Source organism: Telopea speciosissima, chromosome 8 (genome assembly GCF_018873765.1).
Source record: "Telopea speciosissima isolate NSW1024214 ecotype Mountain lineage chromosome 8, Tspe_v1, whole genome shotgun sequence".
Lineage (NCBI taxonomy): Eukaryota > Viridiplantae > Streptophyta > Magnoliopsida > Proteales > Proteaceae > Telopea > Telopea speciosissima.
In genome coordinates, this window is record NC_057923.1 from 25,473,095 (window position 1) to 25,494,583 (window position 21,489).

Genomic DNA, 21,489 nt, shown 5'->3' on the forward strand with positions numbered 1-21,489 from the left:
TTTTTCTTAGAGGTTTGGTCTATTTTTTTGTTTTTTTCTTTTTATCACCGAACTAACCGGATTGACATCCAGCGAGCCGGCAGAATACCTACGAGTCCGGATAACCTTGTTGAGCTTGTTTTACTTATTTTGGCTAGAGGAATCTAATGGGATTGGAGTTAAGGGCTCCTCTGTGTATTATAACACATGTTTGGTATTATTTATCAGTAGGTGACATGAGGTTGGATAACCTCGAGTGTTCAAGCGTGATCAACTGACATTCTACTACATGACAGTGAGTGGGACTTACTTTGGAGCTTTCTCTCCATGTGGTGTGGATGCATGTCACACCCCAAACCACCCCCTGGGAGGATCAGGTAAGTGACCCGAATTGCACGACAGCAATCCGCCAAACCCCAAGGATCTAGAAGTTGTTAATCCATTCACAGACACACACATCCACAGTGACAGTGAGTGGGACTTACTTTGGAGCTTTCTCTCCATGTGGTGTGGATGCATGTCACACCCCAAACCACCCCCTGGGAGGATCAGGTAAGTGACCCGAATTGCACGGCAGCAATTCGCCAAACCCCAAGGATCTAGAAGTTGTTAATCCATTCACAGACACACACATCCACAGTAATACAAAATGTAAAACACAGAGTGCTACAGAAAGCTATATATACATTAAACTAGAAAGAAAGTAAAGAAAACATATATATAAAAAAGGATTGTTTTAATTCACTCTCTCTCACTCTTAGAACATCTGCAGCTCCTGACTCTATCTGACATAGCTTTACAAAGAATATAAACAAGGCAAGGCAACCCGAGCCCCAAAAACAAAGCTGCACAAAAGAGAGAAACTCCAACAAGAACAAAAAGGAGTCCCACAATCAAAATAGAGTCAGTTGCACCATTCAAGGGTCCTCATTAGCTACCATCGAGGATACTCGTACCAGCGGTTTGACCTCCATCTGGGTCCATACCAATATCGTCATAACAACCATAGCTTGCCTCCGGGAGATAAGCCTCCCCGCCATAGTAACATCCACCTGCAGGATCATCTAACAAAACATATATAATAGAATATGAGCTCCACCGAGCCTGTAAATGAAATATCACCATGCATGTACATGTAATCACAACCATATGAGTCCTACATGAGGTGCAGTTCATTTTATATATTAGCCACCTAAATCACAACTAAGGCGGGTTAGTGCTACTATAATCCCCAATACATGTATCCCTGGTGCGGACTTTTAACCCCTTCCCGTGATACACCCATTGAGTTATCGGAGAAGACCAGTCGGCTCCAGCGTCCCTTCCCAAGGTCAGCCCGACCGGCCCTCTGGGATTAACCTGTGAGGCATCCATCATCTTTTCACATATCATATTTTTTTTTTCCAGCTTATAGCCCCATAACCACCTTTTCGGTGCATCACAATTCCATTTCTTTTCTCTTTTCATTTCTTTTCTTTTTCTTTTTCTTTTTCTCTTTCATATGGTCACTCTCACAGGCATCCAACACCTTAACCCCTGTTGGCAAGGGTGCGCAGCATGAGTGATGATACTCTAGCCCAATGCATCTATATGGCATAGTATGAGTTAGGTGGTGTCAACCGCATCCCATTCTACAGGCTACCACATGCCTCATTTTCAAGCCGGCTACGACATCTAGTCTAGCAATTCACATACAGCATTGATTGTCCATTCATAGTGTTCACCAGTCAAGCATTCCTTATTAACAGAATTCACAGTAATTGAAATAAGAGAATAGTGTAATAGTATTATTATAATTTGTTTTAACATATTAGCCATGTTGCATTTACACACATGATGTAATTTCACTCACCTTGTTCTGGTCCTACTGGTTCAGCTGTCGGTTCGATTCTGGTTGGTGTCTAACTGTGCACCTCGAGCACGGGATCAAAACCTAATTCATTGGATCATAAATATGTGTCAATTAATATTTAAAGTTACATTAATATCCTAGTGTTGGTCTAGGCTTACTGGTCTGACTTTGTATTCATATAGGTATTACTTGGAATTCCTCTGGGTCTTGCACTGGGCTTTCGGATCTATCTCCCAGTGCATCATCCAGAGATGTGGAATTTACTTGACTTGGTACACAACAACATGATCTGCCAATACATGCTCCAAATAACCACACAAACCAATACCCAGGTCAGCAGTTCAGCTGAGCCCAATCCTGAGCATGGTTACCTGGCCCTGTGGGGCCCACTTAAGCACCCAGGGTATGGATGACAGCAAGGATAAGTGGAGAGGGGTATTTTGGTCATTTACCACCCCATCACATTGTCCATAGGCCACTGGTGAGGCTCCAAAAAGACAGATCACAATCTAAGCCCAGTTTATATCTCTGGGCATTTCACTAGGTGATTGGACAATCGCCGAAAGCCTATTTAACACGGGTTTGGGCAAATTTTCTTGGATTTTGCAGCAGGGGCTGCCATGATCTCGAGCTGGGATGCAAGGGGGATGATCATATACCATATTTAGGGCTGAATTCATTGGTCTAATTAGTTTTGGGTTTGTTTTTCCCATTTGGAAGCCAGGAGGTACTCTGACAGCACAGAGAAGGTTGTCTAGGCTGAGCTCAGGCTCATGGATCCAGTTTAGGCTGCATGCAAAGATCCATGCCCAGACTGCCTATTTTGGGTGCAACTGTGCAGTGCAATCAAGCACAGAGACTGTCCTCAGTCTCAGCTGCAGAAACAGCAGCATAACTTAATATTTCATGACCAGATCTTACATGCAATGGTTATGCATGTCAGATCTGATTCTTCCCTAGGCATTCCCATGGTGTTCTGGACATTACTAGCTAGAGATACTACCATCAGAGCAGAGATCAGAGATCAAACATAGAGAACAGAAACATACAGAGATGGTGATTATTACCTGGAGGTTGTATGCAGCTAGATCAGTGCTCAGTATGCAGCATAGGTCCCCCTTCCTTCTTCTCCCCTTCTCTTTCCTTCTCTTCTTCTTCCTTTGCCTTCTCTCTCTCTTTCTATTTCAGCTACAGTAGCAAGGACAAAATGGCAGCTGCCCCCCTCTAATTATAGAGCTGGGCTGACTAAGACCTATGTGGCCTCAGGGTTCTTTTCTTAAGAATACATTTTTAAGTGCATTTTGGGCCATTCTGGCTGCACTAGTGGGGTCCACATGGTTCCAGAGGTGGGTAATGGTTTTTAAAATTTCCATCTACCCCTAGAGGGTGTTCATGGTCTATATGGGTGGTCTCCACATGTCTGGAGTCCAAATGAACAGTTTCAACCACTCTGAGCGATTCTCTGGGCCTTTGGGCAATGGCCCAGTACATCGCCCAAAGAATGCAACATTGTTGCATTGGCCTTGGGCTTGCACAGGTGCTTGGCCTATGGCCTGGGCATTGCACCAACACGTCTTCCAAGGTCTGATACACATCTGAACAGGTGTGGGCCCCACATAATTGGGTAGGAGAGAGAGTACCTAGAGTTTATATTATACATCAGGTTGTGAGTAGTGCAGCAACATGGGTCTACAACCCATCACCTAACAAGTATGTAGGAGGACATCCCTAGGGGTTCTCCACTGAATTCAACCACTGGAGTGATGCTCCATAGTGTGTTTAGATGTCTGGTCAGAGGTCCCGGTCCTTCATCCAAAATTTCAGTCAGTCAAGGGTAGGTTTGACAATGCATGTTGATCGATTATATCTATGTGCAATTGAATATGAGTATGTTGTAAAATATTAAGTGAATTTTGGGCATGGGTTGCATGGGATGGAGTTTGACATCGTTTTCCTAATGGTACGAATCAAACAAAATCATTACTGCCACAGGAAGGTATTATAATCATCTTAATTATATGTATACATCTCCAAATTTATTTCTATACCACATGGGAAAAATATGAGATGATATGGGATGACTCCCTCTCTCCCATCTTCCCATGGATTTCATTCTCATGGATTTCTTGCTAATGGGCAACCACATCACAAAAAGAGATCAACCCATAAAATAAAATGCACTAATTGCAAGAAATCTCTCAATAGGAGATGCACCTATAATTAGAATCACACAATATATTTCTTCTTTATTTCTTCTTGAATGTGACAAAAATTAATTCAGCCACAATATTAGGATCCCATCCAAGAAGCACATGTGCAGCCTAACAAATTCAAGAAACCACATGTGCAACTCTAATAAACTCAAGAAAAAGGCACATGGGTTGCACAATCAAACAAAATAAAAGAAATAAAAAAAAAAAAAATTCTTTTTTTTTCTTTCTTTCTTTCTGTTTTTCTCCCCCACCCTTTTTTTATTATTGTTACAGTAGCTGTTGGCCACTGCTACTGGCTGCTGCCCTCATGCCAAGGCCCACGGCTTGGTTGCACACAGCCACGGCCTGTTACTACCACTGTTGTGTGCGGCTTGCGTGCGAGTAGTGCACACGCCTGCGGCAGCCGTACGTCACGGCCTGCTGCTGTTGGTGTGCTTCTGGGTAGCACCTCACGATGAAGAAAAAAGAAAGAGAAGAGGGAAGTGAGAGAGGAAGATGGGCATAGGCATGGGCAGCCTGCCATGGGCAGCGCCTATGCAATTTTGCCTCTAAAACAAAAAACCAAATTCCTTCTCCATAAAATAAATCAAATCTCTTCTCATTGCGGGAGTGAACCAAAAACCTATAGCTCTGATACGATTGTTAGATCAATTGATTCAAGATCGAAATAAATTCATTTGGATCATACCTGAATGTATGTAGGAAGATAGCGAAAGAAAGATCACGAACCAAGTTTTTGGTTACGAGAACACGAACAAATCTTCTTCAATCTCTAGATATCTTGAAAAGCTTCTCTACAGAGAACTCCACACCACAAATCCTTTGGAAGAGATGGAATTCCACAGAGAACACAAATACTTGGAGAGTAGAGAGAGAGAGAGAGAGAGAGGAAATTTGGTTTCCAGTTATATGGCCTTAGGGTTAGAGGTCTTCTATTTATAACCAAAACCCTAAGGGCCCCCTTTTAGACTCATACCAAGAATCAACAAAAGTGGCGGCTCTCTCTCCCATACGCAGATTGGGTCTGGCCTGCCCCTTGTGGGCGGCTTGGACCAGACCTTGGCCCATGTCCGTTCTACAATAGCCAAGAATGATATTATGGTCTATGGATTCCATTTCAGCCGCACAACGATGACATGATGGGTCAATGATGATGAGAAGGATGCCCTTGGAGATTCAATTTCAAACTTTTGGTTGAAGAGAAGGTAGTATATTGATTGATTGAAAAAGAAAATCTCATTTCTAGATCCTCCTCAAACGAAAAGAAAGCATCGAGCAGGCCAAGGTGCTAACTTGAAGTGATTGTCTGAATGTTCTGGGAATCCCCATTAGTAGAAATGATTATTTCAAAATGGTTACGGCTAAGGATGTTAAACGGTTCGGTTCAGTTCGATTTTGACTGCTTGAGGGTAGAAACCGTAACCAGACCGTTTAACTAAATGGTCTCATAATCAAAACCTAGACCGTTTGGTAAACGGTTTCGGTTAAATGGTTCTATACGGTTTTACACGATTTTGGTTAGACGGTTCTGTACACATTTTTTACTCTATTTATTAATACTAGTTATTAGTAAATAGTTATTACTTATTACTTACTAAGTTATTAGTTTTTTTTTGGGAAAAAAGAAATCATTAATGAAGAAACGTGACGGCCTAGTAGTTGTTACTTGCTAGGTTTTGACTTTTTGTTTATAAAAAAACAAATTTGTTAAGTTTTTAAACGGTTAGCGGTTTGGTTATAATCGGTTTTAATTAGATTACACGGTTTGAAACCGTTGGATTAATCGGCCTAAACCGAACCAAACCGATTAAATAAACGGTGTTATTTCTAAAACTATAACCGGACCATTTAACTAAACGGTCTGCTAGTTTCGGTTTAAATGGTTCGGTTCAGTTTTCGGTTTAGTTTTGACACCCTTAGTTACGGCTTTATTAAGGGGGTTAAAAGAGTCATGGATCAATGCAGTGAGATAGGTGCTAACTAGGAATAATTAGGATTCTGGAATACCTAAGCCTACGCTTTGTAAAACGGTCCAGAACCGAGTTCAATTCTAGGAGAGTTGTTGTGATCCCGAACCGGACTGAGTCCTGCCTCGGTTCTGAAAAGCTATACCTGTTCGGTTCTAGTTCGTTTTTGTTCCTATATATATTATACTATAATATTAGTATTAGATACTAATATTAATAATATATATATATTTTTTTTGTTGAATAGTAATATATATCATAATATATTAGTATTATAATTAATGGGAAAAAGAACGCTACCTGGTCATGTGGCCAGCGTGGCTCCTGCACCTAGACATAGAACTACTCTGCCCCATAGAAAGGTGGAAATCCCGCCCAGGTTGATGCTTGCGCTTGCGATCCCATTGGCCAACGCGTGTGTGCAGGCTCTAGAGACCCAGGGAGTGCTTTCTCTCCCATAATTAATATACTAAAATAACTTGGTATCCAATTTCGGTTCGGTTCTGGTACCTAAATTCAGTTCCTATGCTAGAACCAGATCCCAATTGAACCGAGTTCGGTTCCCGCATCCCAGTCCTGGATGGGTAACTAAATTCCATTTGGTTCGATTCGGTTCCGGTTAAAAATTTGACACCCTTGTACTGCTATTATATATTTTATATCCTATCTGCTATACCAACGTATGCATACGAAACCTGCCAACTACTTCATGATATTGATGTTAGGCCGATTGTCGGGCTTGATTGGGCTGGGTTTTGGGCCTCAAAACCTCTTCAGGAAAACCAAAATTTGGGCTGATGGCCCAAGAGAGTTTAAACAAAAGGTTCAAAAGATTTCAATAAATAACTGATCATGACTTTCCTATCCATAGTCCATAAAACCTGAAAGTGCCCTTACATATACCTATGTTTCCGTTTGGCTGCAAAGAAAATTAAAGGAAGGGAAACTTTTGTATTCATTACCTAATATGGAAATTCTTTGGATTGGGTTGAGGCCCAGTTTTATTAAAGTTTGAAACTAGGCTAGTTATAGCTGGTATTTTTATCTGCTCCATTTCCTGCATGTTCCATTTCCCCAAGTTCCTCTAATAAATGGGGTAGACCCCACCTAGGTAGTGTGTTTGGGAGAGTTAGGGTGATCATTTCCGCCCCTTCTATTAGAGGAACTCGGGGAAATGGACCTGCCCTAGAAATGGAGCAGATAAATAATGCCAGCCTAAGCCTAGTAGAGTTCTTTGGATTGGGCTGAGGCCCAGTAGATCATAATTATGATTACAATACAAGGTGGAGCGTCATTGAATGTTTACCATAGGAGGGAAGGAGGTTCTTGTTGAGATTACAATACAAGGTGGAGCGTCATTGATTGTTCTTTGGAACAAAGTTTCCCGAGAAACCCTAAAATGGGACTTAAGGCTATGTTTGGTATCCAAGAAAAGAAGAGAAAAAAACAAAAAAAGATAAAAATCATGATGATACAATGATTGATTTATGTGTCTATCTCCATCCTCAAATTCAAAATTTTTTGAATTTGTTCTTTTTTTTTCTTTTCTTTTTGTGGCTTACAAACATGGCCTAAGGGTGGACAAAGCTTGCTCGAAGTCCAGATGACGGATTATTATCCTCTCCAATTCCCTATAGGTCAACAATGCGGCAGTGCTAGTGTGGATTTTCGACACGTGGCAGCTCGGACATCCAACGGTCTGAGCTCAACATAGTCAATGAGCTCGGACCATTGGATATCTGAGCTGCCCCGCGTCGGACATCTACACTAGCACTGTCGCACTGCCGGACTATGGGGGATTGGAGAGGATAATTTTCTCTGGCGAGACTCAACGATCGACCTGCTCTGCTCTAAATGATCTTTTGAGACTCCAAAAGCTCTAATTTTTGGGGCATTCTTTCTCTTTTATTTAAGAGAATGGTAAGGAGAGTTAGTAAAGACTTTTAGCACTTAATTAGAATATCAAAACCTTTAGTCTTTAAAGTTAATCTTAATAATCATTATTTTTCTTAGGGGTTTATGACTTTTTCAATTTTTTGTGAGAGGAGACACAATCGTGCATACTTACACAGCCGTGTATGAAAACATTTCTCTTTTTCTAATTTGTAAATATCCCTACTGAAGGATTTATGCTTAATTTGTAAGTACTTTACTATTGACCATTGTAAAACTCTTCATTGGAAGAGTGGTATAGGAGATTGAGTGTTTCTAAATTTGTGTAATCTCAAGGGTGATTTGTAAGGTGTGATTACTTCCGTTGGAAAAGAAATAAAAAAGATCAATTAATTGATGCCATTGGGAAACCAATTTGTGAGAAGATTTGAAGTATGCTTTCACGAACGAGAGGATTTGGATTGAAGGAAGATATCATGCTATCATACTAGTGAAACCATTTCATTCATTCTGTTTACTTGCAGCTTGTTGAGTTTAGAGGATATGGTGGACCCTTATAAGAGACGGATCTAAAATCCGAATAGTAACCGATTTTGATTTGAAAAATTAAAACCAAATAGTATTAAGTTGGGAATCAATTTATATAATTACATCATGAATCGAACCATAACAAACTATTTAATTGGAACCAAATCCATAAACACCTTAAGCTGGATTACGAAGGAACAAAAGATAAATTCTTCTTTAAAAATTGGCGAATAAAAAAATTGCTCTATACCTACTACATATATTTATTTATGGAGAAGAAAATACATAATGGACCAAGGTTTCAAACAAAGATTTTTTTAAAAATAAAAAATTATAGTCTAGGCATATCCAGATTGAAAGAAAACAAAAAACGACAAACCTTTGGTTGGCTCCACTAAATCCTAGTCTAAAAAGAAAACCCTAATAAAATTATTAAAAGATCAAAAGTTTCACGCCTATCAGTATGGCCACCTTTGTTTCTATCGTAATTTTTTAATTATATGTCAATTTTAGATCTAAATGAATTTTACGAAATGGTGAAGATGAGCTTCTAACTCAGTGGCACGCCGCTAGACAATTTTATCTAACGTAACTCTCAGAAGAGGTCAGAAGTTTGACCCACCTACTCTCCACTCTTTCTTGGAACTGTAATTGTAGTAATAAGTGTGACCCAGTGGGTCCCTTTGTTGGCCGTTTGTGGATCTTTATCCGGCCATTGTGGGTCCCTATCTACCCCCAATGGGTTCTAGTTTGGATTCAATGCACGGTGTAGCATAAAAAAAATAATTTTATTAAATGAAAAAATAAATTTTTGAAAAATTAATTAAGATTATAAAATAATGGACTATTGTTAATATGAACAGATATGCATACATGACAGGTATATAATTGAACTTGTCTCAAACTTGCCAGATGACGTATCATCATTTACTTTCCTTTGTGTATCCTTCGGTCAAAATTATCACATCATCCTACCACATGACAAAAGGTGAGCCAAAGATAGAAGTCTCTACACTAGAATATGTAAAGTCTAAAAGCCTTAATTAAAATTCTTGAACTACTTATATATATTCTTTCCTGGTGCGTTACTCTCCAGATTGAAAGAGAGGTTTGTTCATTGGCAACAAGTGATGTGTGTTTGTAGACACGAAACATCTTTGAATATATTTAGAAAAGATTAACTTTAATAGACAAGAAGCAAGTCCAAGTTTAATTAAATTAAACCAATAAAAAATGCAACATATGATATATTTTTTTAGTACCAAAAATATATATATTTTTTATAAAATAAAAGTCTTAACGTATGACCAAAATCTACCATATATCATTGTCGCACATATTTGTGCCATATGGTGCACTTAGACTTCCATCTCTCTTGATCACCTGAAGTATGATTTTCTTTATTTTTTTTTTAATTTTATTTATTTATTATTATCAATTTTTTTTTGTTTTTTTGTTTGCATTGAAAACTAGACTCACTGAACTTTATTTTGAAATATAACTCAAATGACTTTCACTAGTTAGTGGGTTCAAGTTAAATTCCAATTGAAATTGCAGGTTTTTCCTTTAAAAAAATATTTTTAAAAAAAATTAATATGATTGACCATTTGAAGGCAAATTATTTTATTTTTAAAATTCTTGAATCAAGCATTAAATTTATTTTTTTTTAAATCTGACTACAAAATAAGGTCGTCGAGAGTTTTAATCAAACAGAGGAATTTTTGTGTAGTATTACTTTAACATATAAGTTGAGTTACTAAGGTTAATTAGAGGTTCTTAAAACCTTTTAATTTTTTTTAAGGAAAAAATATTGCTACGCTCTCCTTATACACATTCCTTTATAATCCTCCACATATAATAAACAGTGGAGCCCATTTTTCATAAATATTTAAAAAACAAAACAGTGGAGCCCATTTTTCATAAATATTTAAAAAACAAAACAGTGGGGCCCACCCTTTCATTTCACTTAGGGGTGCAAGTTTGGCCCTATCGGCCTGAACCTGCCCTGAGCCCACCCTGAGCCCAAATAGGGCCTGGGCTATACCTGATCCAGAGGGTGGGTCAAGGCTGGAAATTGCTGGCCCTGAGTCAGGGTTGGGTCGGGTTAGGGTTGAGGCCTTAGGCTGAGCCCGGCCCGGCCCAGTCCTAGCCTGTTTTAAGTTATACCATAATATATATATTGATATACTATAAATATTATAAACTTTAATGTCACACATATTTTGTTATATAATATATTATATATGAAGATAATAAATGATAATATATTTTATTATAGTGTTATTTTATATAAAATTGATAATTTTCTCCTAGACCCTACCCAACTCACTCCAATCCATGCATCTCTACCTTCGTCCACTCCATGATTATGGCCAATCAAGGTCAACCCGGCCTAAACCTGAGGGCAGGTCAGGGTTGGATTTTCCAGGCCCTGAGTCAGGGTCAGTTCGGGTCCGGCTTGGGCCCAACTAAGGGGAGTTAGGGTTGGACTGAGGTTTTGAAAAACTCGGCCCAACCCGACCCTGTTGCAGCCCTAATTACACTTTCCTATTCTGACCATATGGGCCCCAAGTAGGCCCCATAGATGATGCTATTTTTCAACCGTGTGGGCTCTAAATATGGATGATGCTATTTTTTATTATCTCATTGGTTGTAGTGTGCACATTCCTTCTTACAACTACCCTTGTAAGAACCCTCTCTTTTTTTTTTTGAATTTCTTTCCCTTTTGAGAGTACAACCCTAGACGGCTAGAAGCCTAGAACTAGACATCCTCCAAGCATGGTCCAAATTGGTGCTCAAACTCTGGGTTGTTAGTTAGATCAACGAAACAAAATTAGGGGATATCAAACGACGTGTGAGGCTGCATCTGCATGGTCTCTCAACAGTCAACACAAAGGTTATATGCAGTTTTTCTTATTAATTTTTTTTTTGTGGGACCCATTTTGAAAGATTTTTTTTATGTTAAGTGGACTCACCACAATGGTGGCCCATAGAGGGAGTGGGCGCCTAGTGAGCCCAGGGGTAGGGGTCGCTACATAGTGGTGCATGGCAAGGAGGGATGCATTTGTGAGGATTTGATCAAGTCACCAAACCTCGGTCATTCTTTCTACTAGGCAATGCCAAGACGCTAGATCAAAGCGGATCTAGCTCCTGTGCAATCGTGGTGCCCGACGGAAGCTGGATCATCCAGCCTTACTAAACGACAAGAAAAACAAGGGTGGGGTGGTCATTTCACATGTGAGGTCCAGGTGGGATCCACCTGTGAAATGACCACTCTACCCTTGTTTATCCTTTCGTTTAGCGGGGTTGGATGATCCAGCTCCTTCCATCCTTTTCCGGTCAAAGCCCAAGTGTGCCACTTCAAGAGTTTGAGCCCTAGAGCTCCTCTCCAGCACACTTTTGCATTGCATGGCGTGCAGCTAGGGAGCCTCGATCCATACTACCGCACATATCCTGGTGTATTGATGTGTGGATCGAGACCTCCCCAGCCGCATGATGTGCGCTCCACACCGTGCAGTGCAGGAGAGGAGCTCAATCCGAGTTTGAGTCCTTGACAACTTCACTGAATATGTGAATTGAAAGGAAACGCTGAAGCCCTCAAAGTAAAAGTGTAAAACCAACCAAAAGTAAACCCGAACAAACTCACAAACTCGAATCTTGGGGTACAGATTGGGCAGCATACACGGACAAAGATCTTTTTAATTAATTTTTCTCTTTTTCCTGGATTCCTCAACGTGCCCAGGCGAGAGGATCAACCTATTAACCATGGTTTTAATGTACGGTATCGGATTGGGTATGTAACGTTTCAAATCCAGATAAAGATATGGTGTTAATTCTTACGAACCGTCGGTAAACAATTTTGAAATCTGTAATCTACTATGTACATAGGGAAATAATGTATTAGAGACATCAGAATATCGCAACGAAAATACTGCAAACATTTCTATAAACTGTAAAACACTGGCACCTCCATCTCACATGATAAACATCTAACTATGATACATTTCTGAATCTGTCTTTGTATTACATTAAAGTACTGTCTATCGCATTTATGCCTCAAGGTGTATATCTATACAAAAAAGAGTCTATGATTTGTGTTCTCTCTCTCTCTAATCAACTACTCAGAGGGTCTGATATCTTTTTTCTAGCTCTTTTTGTGCAATCAGCACAGTTGCACTCCACATACACATGTTCTGTAAAAACAATCATAACTATGGGGTGAACTAACTAACTCAATGAGAAAGAATAAAGTTCATATCATGCTCATGAATGTAAACAATCATGCTATGCTGATAAATCATGCTAAGAAAATTTTCACATACCTCCCTTGAGGTATCACATAATTATAAAAACACTCATCAATTTTGAAAAATTATGCATGCCCCTACTTTTGTAAAAAATTAACAAATGCACCCATTTTGTTAACTTGGGACTCACGTTAGCATTAAAAAAAAAATTGACGGAATTAACTTGGGACAATACTGAACCGCTTGACACCCTTATCTCTAGTCTCTCCAATAATAAGATAAAATTTCTTCAATCACCAGATTTGTATGTACTTTGTTTTCCTCGACATTGCAAGAAAGCCCCTGTCATGAACCGGTGGCAGATGATGGGGTTGCAAGAGGGAGGAGGAGCCGATGATACTTCTAATTAAACGTGGAAATGATGCTCCTACTCTTCAATTTTGAGACTTGTGAACACGTGCTCATAAAATTCTCCACATAAATGACCAAAACACATAAATGAGAGGATCTATTTGTTGCTTGTAGTTTTTTTTTTTTTTTTTTTTTTTTAAATAGAAACAAGCTCCATAAATGATACCAAATGCAACCAAAAACGTTTTTGTGAGCAAAAATAAAAAATAAAAAAAAATTTTCCTGAGGTAGTTTTCCTTCACTCTTCGAGGTTCACATGGTGTGCAAAGGAACATACCTCAGTGAGCCAGAGTCCTTGTTTGTCTATCTTCCGGGTTCGAGCTTATCAATAAAATTCAGACGAGAACATTCCCAAAATACTTTACATTATGATATGGGGGTGAAAGAGACACCTTTGCCATTCCCATTCAAAGCAATGAATAAAACGTACAGTAAAATTACAAGGGCTTCTGTTATATAATTAAGAAAAATTAAAATAAAAAATAAAGAGGGGGAAAAATAAAGAAACAAATCTGAGGAAATGAAGCAGGATTCTACACAAGCAATTTGGGATACAGTAATCAAAGGCTGCTGAAAGGATGAAGAACCTGGTTACGCACCCTCTGCTGGAACATGGCCCAAGATGCCAAAATTGTTGGTCTGTTTGGGCCTCCATTTGGTTCTTCCCCTCACAACCTCAGCCCCGTTCTCAAGACGCAGCAAATGCTCACATTCGATGCCACCAACATCTCGTGATCCACCATCACCATCATCACAGACTGCAGTAAGGGATTGAATCACATTGTCCCTCCCACATTCCCTCCTGTACTCCAGAGTTAGGCTATAAAGCTCATTGCTCTCCAAAATTGAGATCGGAGCACTCTGTGACACCAATTATAATACCATCTTTCAGTGGAATTGCTAAAAACAACTTAAAATGATAATTCAGATGCAGAGAGAAAAGAATGTTTTACAAGCCCCCATCATGGACCATGCATGGAGTGAGGTCACACGGAGGAGATTCAACTCAATGCATTCAGAAAAGATCTTCATGTCTAAGCTCATGAAATGTTGGGAAAGATGCAGGGTTCAATTCATATATATTACACCCAACCACCCCTCGAACTTAATATGTGGATCTCCTATTCAAATAATAATAATAGGGTCACAACAAATTTATCAAGGGTAATGTAGCTGTTTGGGTTGCAGAACAAATAAATGTTAAAAATGTACTCTCAACTATCTATTCACACAGTTCACAAATTTCTGAAACCAAAGGGAAAATTTTCATCCAAGTCGGTTTCAAAAAATGGAAGCCCAGATCCAGAATCACAGGTATCAAACCAGACCCTCAACTATCTATTCACACAGTTCACAAATTTTTGAGCAAAAGTACAACTGACCAGAATATAACTGTCTCAATTCATCATGCCAGACCAAAGTAAATAGCAAGCATAATTGATAAATGTACTCAAAACCAAAAAAGAAAACAGAACTAATTTGCAACAAGAATCTACCTCAAGAATCCACCCAATGTACTTCACATTGTTCACATGCTGATTGACATCCAAATCATTCCACCGAGGCTGAGATTTATGGGATTTAATTTGTTATCAGCATAAATATAAATTCAACAATAAAAATGCTAGAAGAAAAAATGTAACCTTTAATTTAACCATAGACTTACAGTTAAACCGGTTCGGACATAGTCTGCTGTGCTGTCATCAAGTTTTGGCAGCTTTCTGCTATCATCATCGAGGATGGGAGCAGAATCAATGAAATAAGGTTCTATTTCTCCTCTAACCTCCTCTGGCATTTTAGATAATCTCCTTGTGTGTTTATTCATCATCACCCACACACTACCGGAAAAATAAAAACAATCAAAACCAGAAAACTTCTAGTCAGCTACATTGAAGATGCTAATATAAAGCACATAGAACATAAATGAGAAATGACCACCAATAACTGAGCATAATTAATCATTAAGTTTCTTGCCATCACTTTCTGACCTGGTAGCACGTGTGAGAGTTTCACCAGTCTTGCAGTCACGGATAAGCCAATCACGACGCATGCCATTCTTCCCGGATGCACTGACCCAAGTATCAACTTGAACAACATCACCCCTGCAGTCAAAAAACAGAACCAGCCTTATTCCTCAACATTTCAATTAACACATCAACAACTGTTCAAATCCTCTGAATCCCTACAACTAGGATCTCATCAAAATGCCAAAAAGCAATCAAAGAAAAGCCCGTGATCAGCATATAAATATCACTACCTCTGGTTAGGGTTTCCCAGATGTGTAAGTGTAAATAAAAAAAACAGAATATCAGATTATTAACACAATTTGGATGACTAAAATCTAAAATTCTGTGATAGAATAAACTTTCTTATCTTTTCAGAGCTAATGCTAGTATATTTGCTCCAAAAGCATAATAAGCAAAATATGAACTCTAAACTTCAATAAAAAAAATCCATTTCCCATAATATCAATTAAAATTACACTGGTGAGGCAAACAAGATCAGCTTGATTACTTCCTTTGTGAAAATTTTTATGCAATTTATTTAGAAAGTTAAAATGTATGAACATGGTTTTAAGAGTCTCTTCTTTTTTTGTAATCACTAGTTTAAGAGGTGAGGTTTACTGTATTAGCTGAAAATAGCAAAACCATACTTTCCCCGTAATCTAAGTTCCCTGGATTATTAAAAATGCAATAGAGTTCAAAGCTTAAACCATACTTTGAATGGTTACAAAGAAATGCTGACAAAAAAACCTCAGCAGGACCACAGAAAATTTAGAGTAACAAAATTCCATGGGATCAGAATCTAAAATCAACCACATTCAGTTCGCACAACCAACCACTGGTTATACTTTTAATTCTTAGATGTAGAAAGAAATTGCAGCACAAAAAACTTGGAAATATAAATGGGGAGGTTGAAGAAGACAAGCATAAAAGATCTTTTGTTGACAAATTGCTAAGGTAAATCAAAGAATAATTTATGCAGAAATCAAGAGATCTACAATTTCAATTGCAAAATGCTGGTCTCATATTCTTATATGGATAAACATTGATAACAAACTCAGTAGGCTGAAATATATCAGGTCTGACAACCATTTCCCATCCCTATCCACATCCTGAGAATCAGGGTGGCAGGTATACATGATAGGGAAAATAAGATCTACCATCTGAGGCTTACTTGAACCAAGATATTTTCTAGTTAATTTCAAAGTAATTCAAATTAACCACACCTTCCTCAAGCACATAGTAAAATACAGCAAGTCAGCTTTATGACTCTCAAATCAGCAAAAAACTACAATATTGGGGGGGGGGGGCTATAATGATATCCTCTATTCATGCATAGAGTGTCAGAGTGACATCTCCAACTATGCTATTAGTTACAAAGAAACCATGTAACAATTTCAAAACATGAAGGCTGTAAAAAGCAGTAGTTAAAAGCAAATATACACAAGTATTGCTTACCAGGTAGGATAGCAATCGACCAGAACCTGCATCTTAGTTACCACCCATATCAGGTTCCTTCTACTCATTTCTGGCGTTGAACCAAAACCATCACCTAAAAGCCCCGCACTTCTAACATGGTTAAGTGCTGTTTCCTGTGCAAGCCGAAGCCCGTGAGACATTAACCACAGATCATTTTTGTAGTTGAAAAATAACCTCTTTTCTGAGAGTAAACAAAGAATAATAAGGAACGATCTCCTACCTGTAAATGATTCATCAACGTTTCTATAGAAGCTGTCTGGTCAGCACCTATCTCATATGATCTAATTGAGAAATTCTGACTGAAAACAAGCCCATCTTGGACAATCCTCCCAAGACCAAATGGGTCAACAAGCATGTCAGGGCGCCTAGGTTTCCAATCAATAAGCGTCCACTGCTTCTCAGCAGCCAAGAAGATTGTCGTGATCGCAGCAAGAAGCACACTCCAATCAGGTAATTGATTAATAAAAGTCCTTGGGGGAGGCGATGATGTTTCATCTTCCTTCCTCAAAACTTCGGTAGGTGTCGCCAGACTAACCGGGGTACCATTGATCTTATGAGGAGCTTGGGCATTTGTCTTAACATGCAAACCACCCGAAGAAGAAGCAAATTTTGACTTAATTCCTCGACTATCCAAATTGTCTGATGCTCCTCCAAGCACCATTGATGCCTTCCCCGATGATGCCTGGGCAATGGGGAAAAATGCTGAGCTGGCAGCTGCGGCAACCATGATGGAAAGAATGGGACCGTCCAACGCAATTAAAAAATTTCACGCAGATCAGAACACTTCCACTAATGATTCTCCCACTCAAGCGCCCAAAATGTGAAGGAAAGTCTCAAATATTGGAACATTCACCATAATCCATCAGTTTCTGGCATTTTCCATCTGCAAACAATGTAAGAAATATTTCAAGCAGAAGCTCGAAAGAACCACACAAAGCTTCTCCGTTTCTGCTCCTTCCAACGGATACCAGAATCAAAAATACCAAGGCAAAAAATTTACATTTTTTATAATTGATTCCCCTGTAAGAAAGACAGGTAGGGAAGGGGAAAATATATAATTTTTATAACAAAAGCCAAAAAATATTAATAATAACCCCTAAAAATAAAAGAAAGTTGAACTATGTTTCTGGAATCCTTGATAATACAATATTAAGAAAAGAAATAGAGACAGAAAAAAAAAAATATGAAAATTTTAATGTCGAATACAGCAGAATATTTTGAACAGAGAGAGAGCAAGGCTGAATGCGGCGGATCTCAAAGGACAGAAAGAGTTCCGAAGAAATGCCAGCAAAATTCAAAAGAATGGAAGCATTGAAACATCGGATCTACAATCTAAGCACAGAAAATAAAAGCAAGGAAGATTAACTTAATGAAAACCTAAAAATCCGAAACCGATCTACAAAAGAAATTGTCAAACAATCCCGATCTTCTCTCCATTTACAAACATTAAAGACGAATTACGGGTTTAAGAAAAAAAAAAAAAGGTAAAATATAATCAAACGCCACACTTTAAAAACCGCTAAGAATCAAAGTTAAATAACATTACAGAAAGCTAATATCGTACCTTGATCAGAAAAGGCATGAGTAAGCACCTCAAAAACTTTAACTTCGTGCCTTCTTTTACAGTTGTAACTGCTTTCGTTTCCTTTTTAGGGTTTTGAATCCTTCCTGTTCTTCCCTTTCTCTGGTTTTAGCAGGATTTTCGATTACTATTGAGTCACAGCAAAACTGAAAGTGACATACGTAACCACTTTTTTCACAAGAGAACGAAAGAGAGAGAGGGGTTGGGCCAGCGGCTTTTTGGATGGAGAAGAATTGTCTGTCCCAAACTCCCAACACCACCTCTTTTTATACCATTCTCCCTGGGCCTCCCGCCTCCCTCATTCAAGTTCCGAATTCCATACATTGTGCATCTGTCATATTACGGAAATGCCCTTCTCAATTTACTATTTGCTATTCTTCTTGCCTCAGTTTCGGATAATGGTCTTGGTTAAATATAAATTAATGCAGTAATGATACAAAATGGAATAAATTATATTATCATAAAATGCAATGTCACCTTACCAATGCAAGTCAAAGTAAATTGTTTGAATTTTATTTTGGTAAATAAAGTAAATTGTTTGATCACCAACTCGATAGCACGATAGCATTTAAACGCGGACAATTGAGTTGCTTAGTTGGTTAGCATATGTCTCATTGGAGCAAGTCCTTGGCATTGATCTCAATTTTGAGTATCACCGCATTTGCAGTGGTGCTGGGTCCTACCCCATCCATGGGTTGCATTTGAATATTAGGAATGATTAAAAAAGAGAAAAACATTTATAGTTAAGGGTGTCAATCGGTTTGGTTTTGGTTATTTGGTTTCGTTGCGGTGTGGTTTATTTCTTGATAAGGTGAAATCAAAATCGAACTAGATAGGAATCAACCAAAATTAGAATCATTTTTCATATAATCCAATTTTACCAGTTTTCATTCGGTTTTCGTCATCCAATTCATAATCGGTTTACATGCGTTTTGTGTTTTGGTTTTGGGAAACAGTAATAACAACAATCTTGGTTTTCATGGGCTTTATATTCCTGTGTTTCCCCATTCTCTCCCGGTCTCCCTCACTCATCATATTTCTCATCCCTATGTGATTAAAAAAAAAAAAAAAAAATTCTCATCTTCACCTGTCCTTCTTTTCCTTTCGCATTCTTTGTTTTTCCATTTTTTTCCTTCTCCACTTTCACATGAGAAACAAATTATTTCTTCTATTAGAAAGTAGGGTTTTGTTAATCCTTTTTAACATCACTTCCAATTCATACTTCAACAAATATAATGTATAGTTAATCCAAGACATTTTACTTATTTTATATTTCAAGTATGATGTGATAATTGTTGTTTATTAAATTAATTATCATGTTATTAATTAATCCAATTGATGCATGGGTCAGTATTCGAGTAAGAGGTACCGGTTTCTATTCGATTTTTTTTTCGGTTTAAAACAGTAGTTTTGCGGTGCAAATCGAAACCGAACCGAGAAGAGAACCTATAAAATAAAAACCGGATCATTTTTCTATGGTGCACACGGTTTGATTCAATCGTAAACGGTCAGTTCCAATTCTGATTCCATTTTGACACCCTTAATTTAAATAAGGATTTTCTTATTTACACCCCCTAAAATGTCCATCTATTTGTAAGCTTACTTTTTTTGCCCCTTATTTTATTCCCAACTATTTAATGTAGTACTTAATGTGGATCCGACACCTCTCCAGGGAGCTCAGCGCCCAGGGCACGCCCAGGGGGCATCCAAGGGTTGGGTTGTGCTACACAAATCTCGATGCACGTCTTGGGATGTGTGCGGCACAACCCAATGGCTAGATGCTCCTTGGGCATGCTGGGCTCCCTGGAGAGGAGCTCAACTCACTTAATGTAGGGGTAAAAAGGGATTTTCAAAAAGTGGGAAGACATTTACCTTCATTGAAAAAATTACATTCAAATGCTCTTGAGAAAAGATGACAAACCTATAGATCCTTGGACTCAATCTCCTTGAACTTCTGGTCTAATTCCACCCAGAACAAAAAGGCTTGTCATCTTATCAGTTGGGATAGAATCTGTCGCCCCACTACTGAAGGGGGTCTTGGGCTACACAAAGCTGAACATCATAATCAGCCCCTCATCATCAAGCTGGGATGGAGACTCATCAACGAGACATCATCTCCATGGTCTAGGATCCTCCGAACCAAGTATTTTCCAAAATTATCTATTTTTCATCCAAAAACTTTGGCCCGAAGGGGATCCTGGACCTGGAACAACATTTCAAACACACTTCCAATTCTCAAAATGATGGTGTCTAGACAGATTGAAAATGGGAAGACCACTTCCTGCAGGTATGATCCGTGGATCCCCTCCACGAATGGTAAGTTTATACCCCCCAATGTTATATTCTCTAATGACTTTCATTTGGTTCATGATCTACATAATAATGGTATTTGGGATAGAAGTAAGCTAATTTCTTGCTTTGATATTGATTCTATCTCACTCATCGAACAGATTCCTATTTCTCACCATGAGGATGTGTGGAGGTGTACCCTCAATAAAAAAGGGACTTTCTCCACACAGCTAGTGGCCAAGCATCTTCTAGATTCAACTAGCCCATCTAGGCCTTTGCAAATTCGGTGGTGGAAATTCTTTTGGAAGCTTATTATTCATCCTAGATTTAAAATCTTTTTTTGGCGTGTTTTACATGCAGGAATTCCTACACGGGCCTTTCTCTCGAAATGGATTTCAGTCGACCCTACATGTGTATTCTGTGGTTCATACGATGAATCAATCTGGCACCTCTTCCTTTCATGTGATTTGGTTAAGCATATTTGGGCTGCTGGCCCTCTTGGATTAAGGACTGAGCACCTCTCTGCACCCTCTTTATTGGACCTTTGTGTCTCTCTCCGTGGCACTTTTGCATCGGATAAACAATCTGGCATTTGATTTTTTTCAGTTTTTATTATTACTGTTTATTTCATCTGAGATGAAAGAAACAAGATTTTATTCTGTGCTGTCAAGGCTGATCCCATATCGGTCATCAACAATGTTAATAGATGGCTAAACGACACTAGCATTCATCCCCCTAGTTACCACCCAACTCCTGACCATACCACTGAGAGCACACACATTCCCATCTACAATTTATCAGTTACTAACTGTAACTCCCACTTACCTGGTTTAATGATTGCAAGAATTTTTGAACCCGCACTTAAACTAGGTCAATGGGCTTTTTACCTTTTGATAGATGGACATCATATGCTAACAGATGCAGGTTGCTTACGAACTTTTGATAGTATGGAAGCGGATCTCCTTGGACTCTTCTATGGGTGGCAGACGGCAAGAAAAGAATCAATCCAGTTGAGGAGCATATGGACTACCAACAAGCGACTATGT

At 38.7% G+C, this 21,489-nt stretch overlaps 1 protein-coding gene across 1 annotated transcript; it reads right to left on the reverse strand.

The window, feature by feature from the left end:
* Positions 1-13,466: 13,466 nt before the first annotated feature.
* On the reverse strand, positions 13,467-17,540 carry LOC122671761 (palmitoyl-acyl carrier protein thioesterase, chloroplastic-like). The gene is made up of 6 exons (XM_043869176.1): positions 16,793-17,540; positions 16,552-16,685; positions 15,079-15,192; positions 14,757-14,928; positions 14,587-14,655; positions 13,467-13,951 (listed from the first exon to the last, which is right to left on the reverse strand). Exons 1-6 carry the CDS (start codon positions 17,297-17,299, stop codon positions 13,682-13,684), a joined length of 1,266 nt encoding a protein of 421 aa, XP_043725111.1. The 5' UTR covers positions 17,300-17,540; the 3' UTR covers positions 13,467-13,681.
* Positions 17,541-21,489: the final 3,949 nt, after the last annotated feature.

What these genes read in the sequence shown, in the direction of transcription:
- LOC122671761 (XM_043869176.1), bottom strand. Translation starts at nt 17,299, where the DNA reads ATGGTTGCCGCAGCTGCCAGCTCAGCATTTTTCCCCATTGCCCAGGCA. An exon ending in GTCGATTGCTATCCTACCTG is followed by an intron (nt 15,193 to 16,551) that starts GTAAGCAATACT and finishes TTTTGACTGCAG; the next exon opens with GGGTGATGTTGTTCAAGTTG. An exon ending in ACTCTCACACGTGCTACCAG is followed by an intron (nt 14,929 to 15,078) that starts GTCAGAAAGTGA and finishes TTTTTCCGGTAG; the next exon opens with TGTGTGGGTGATGATGAATA.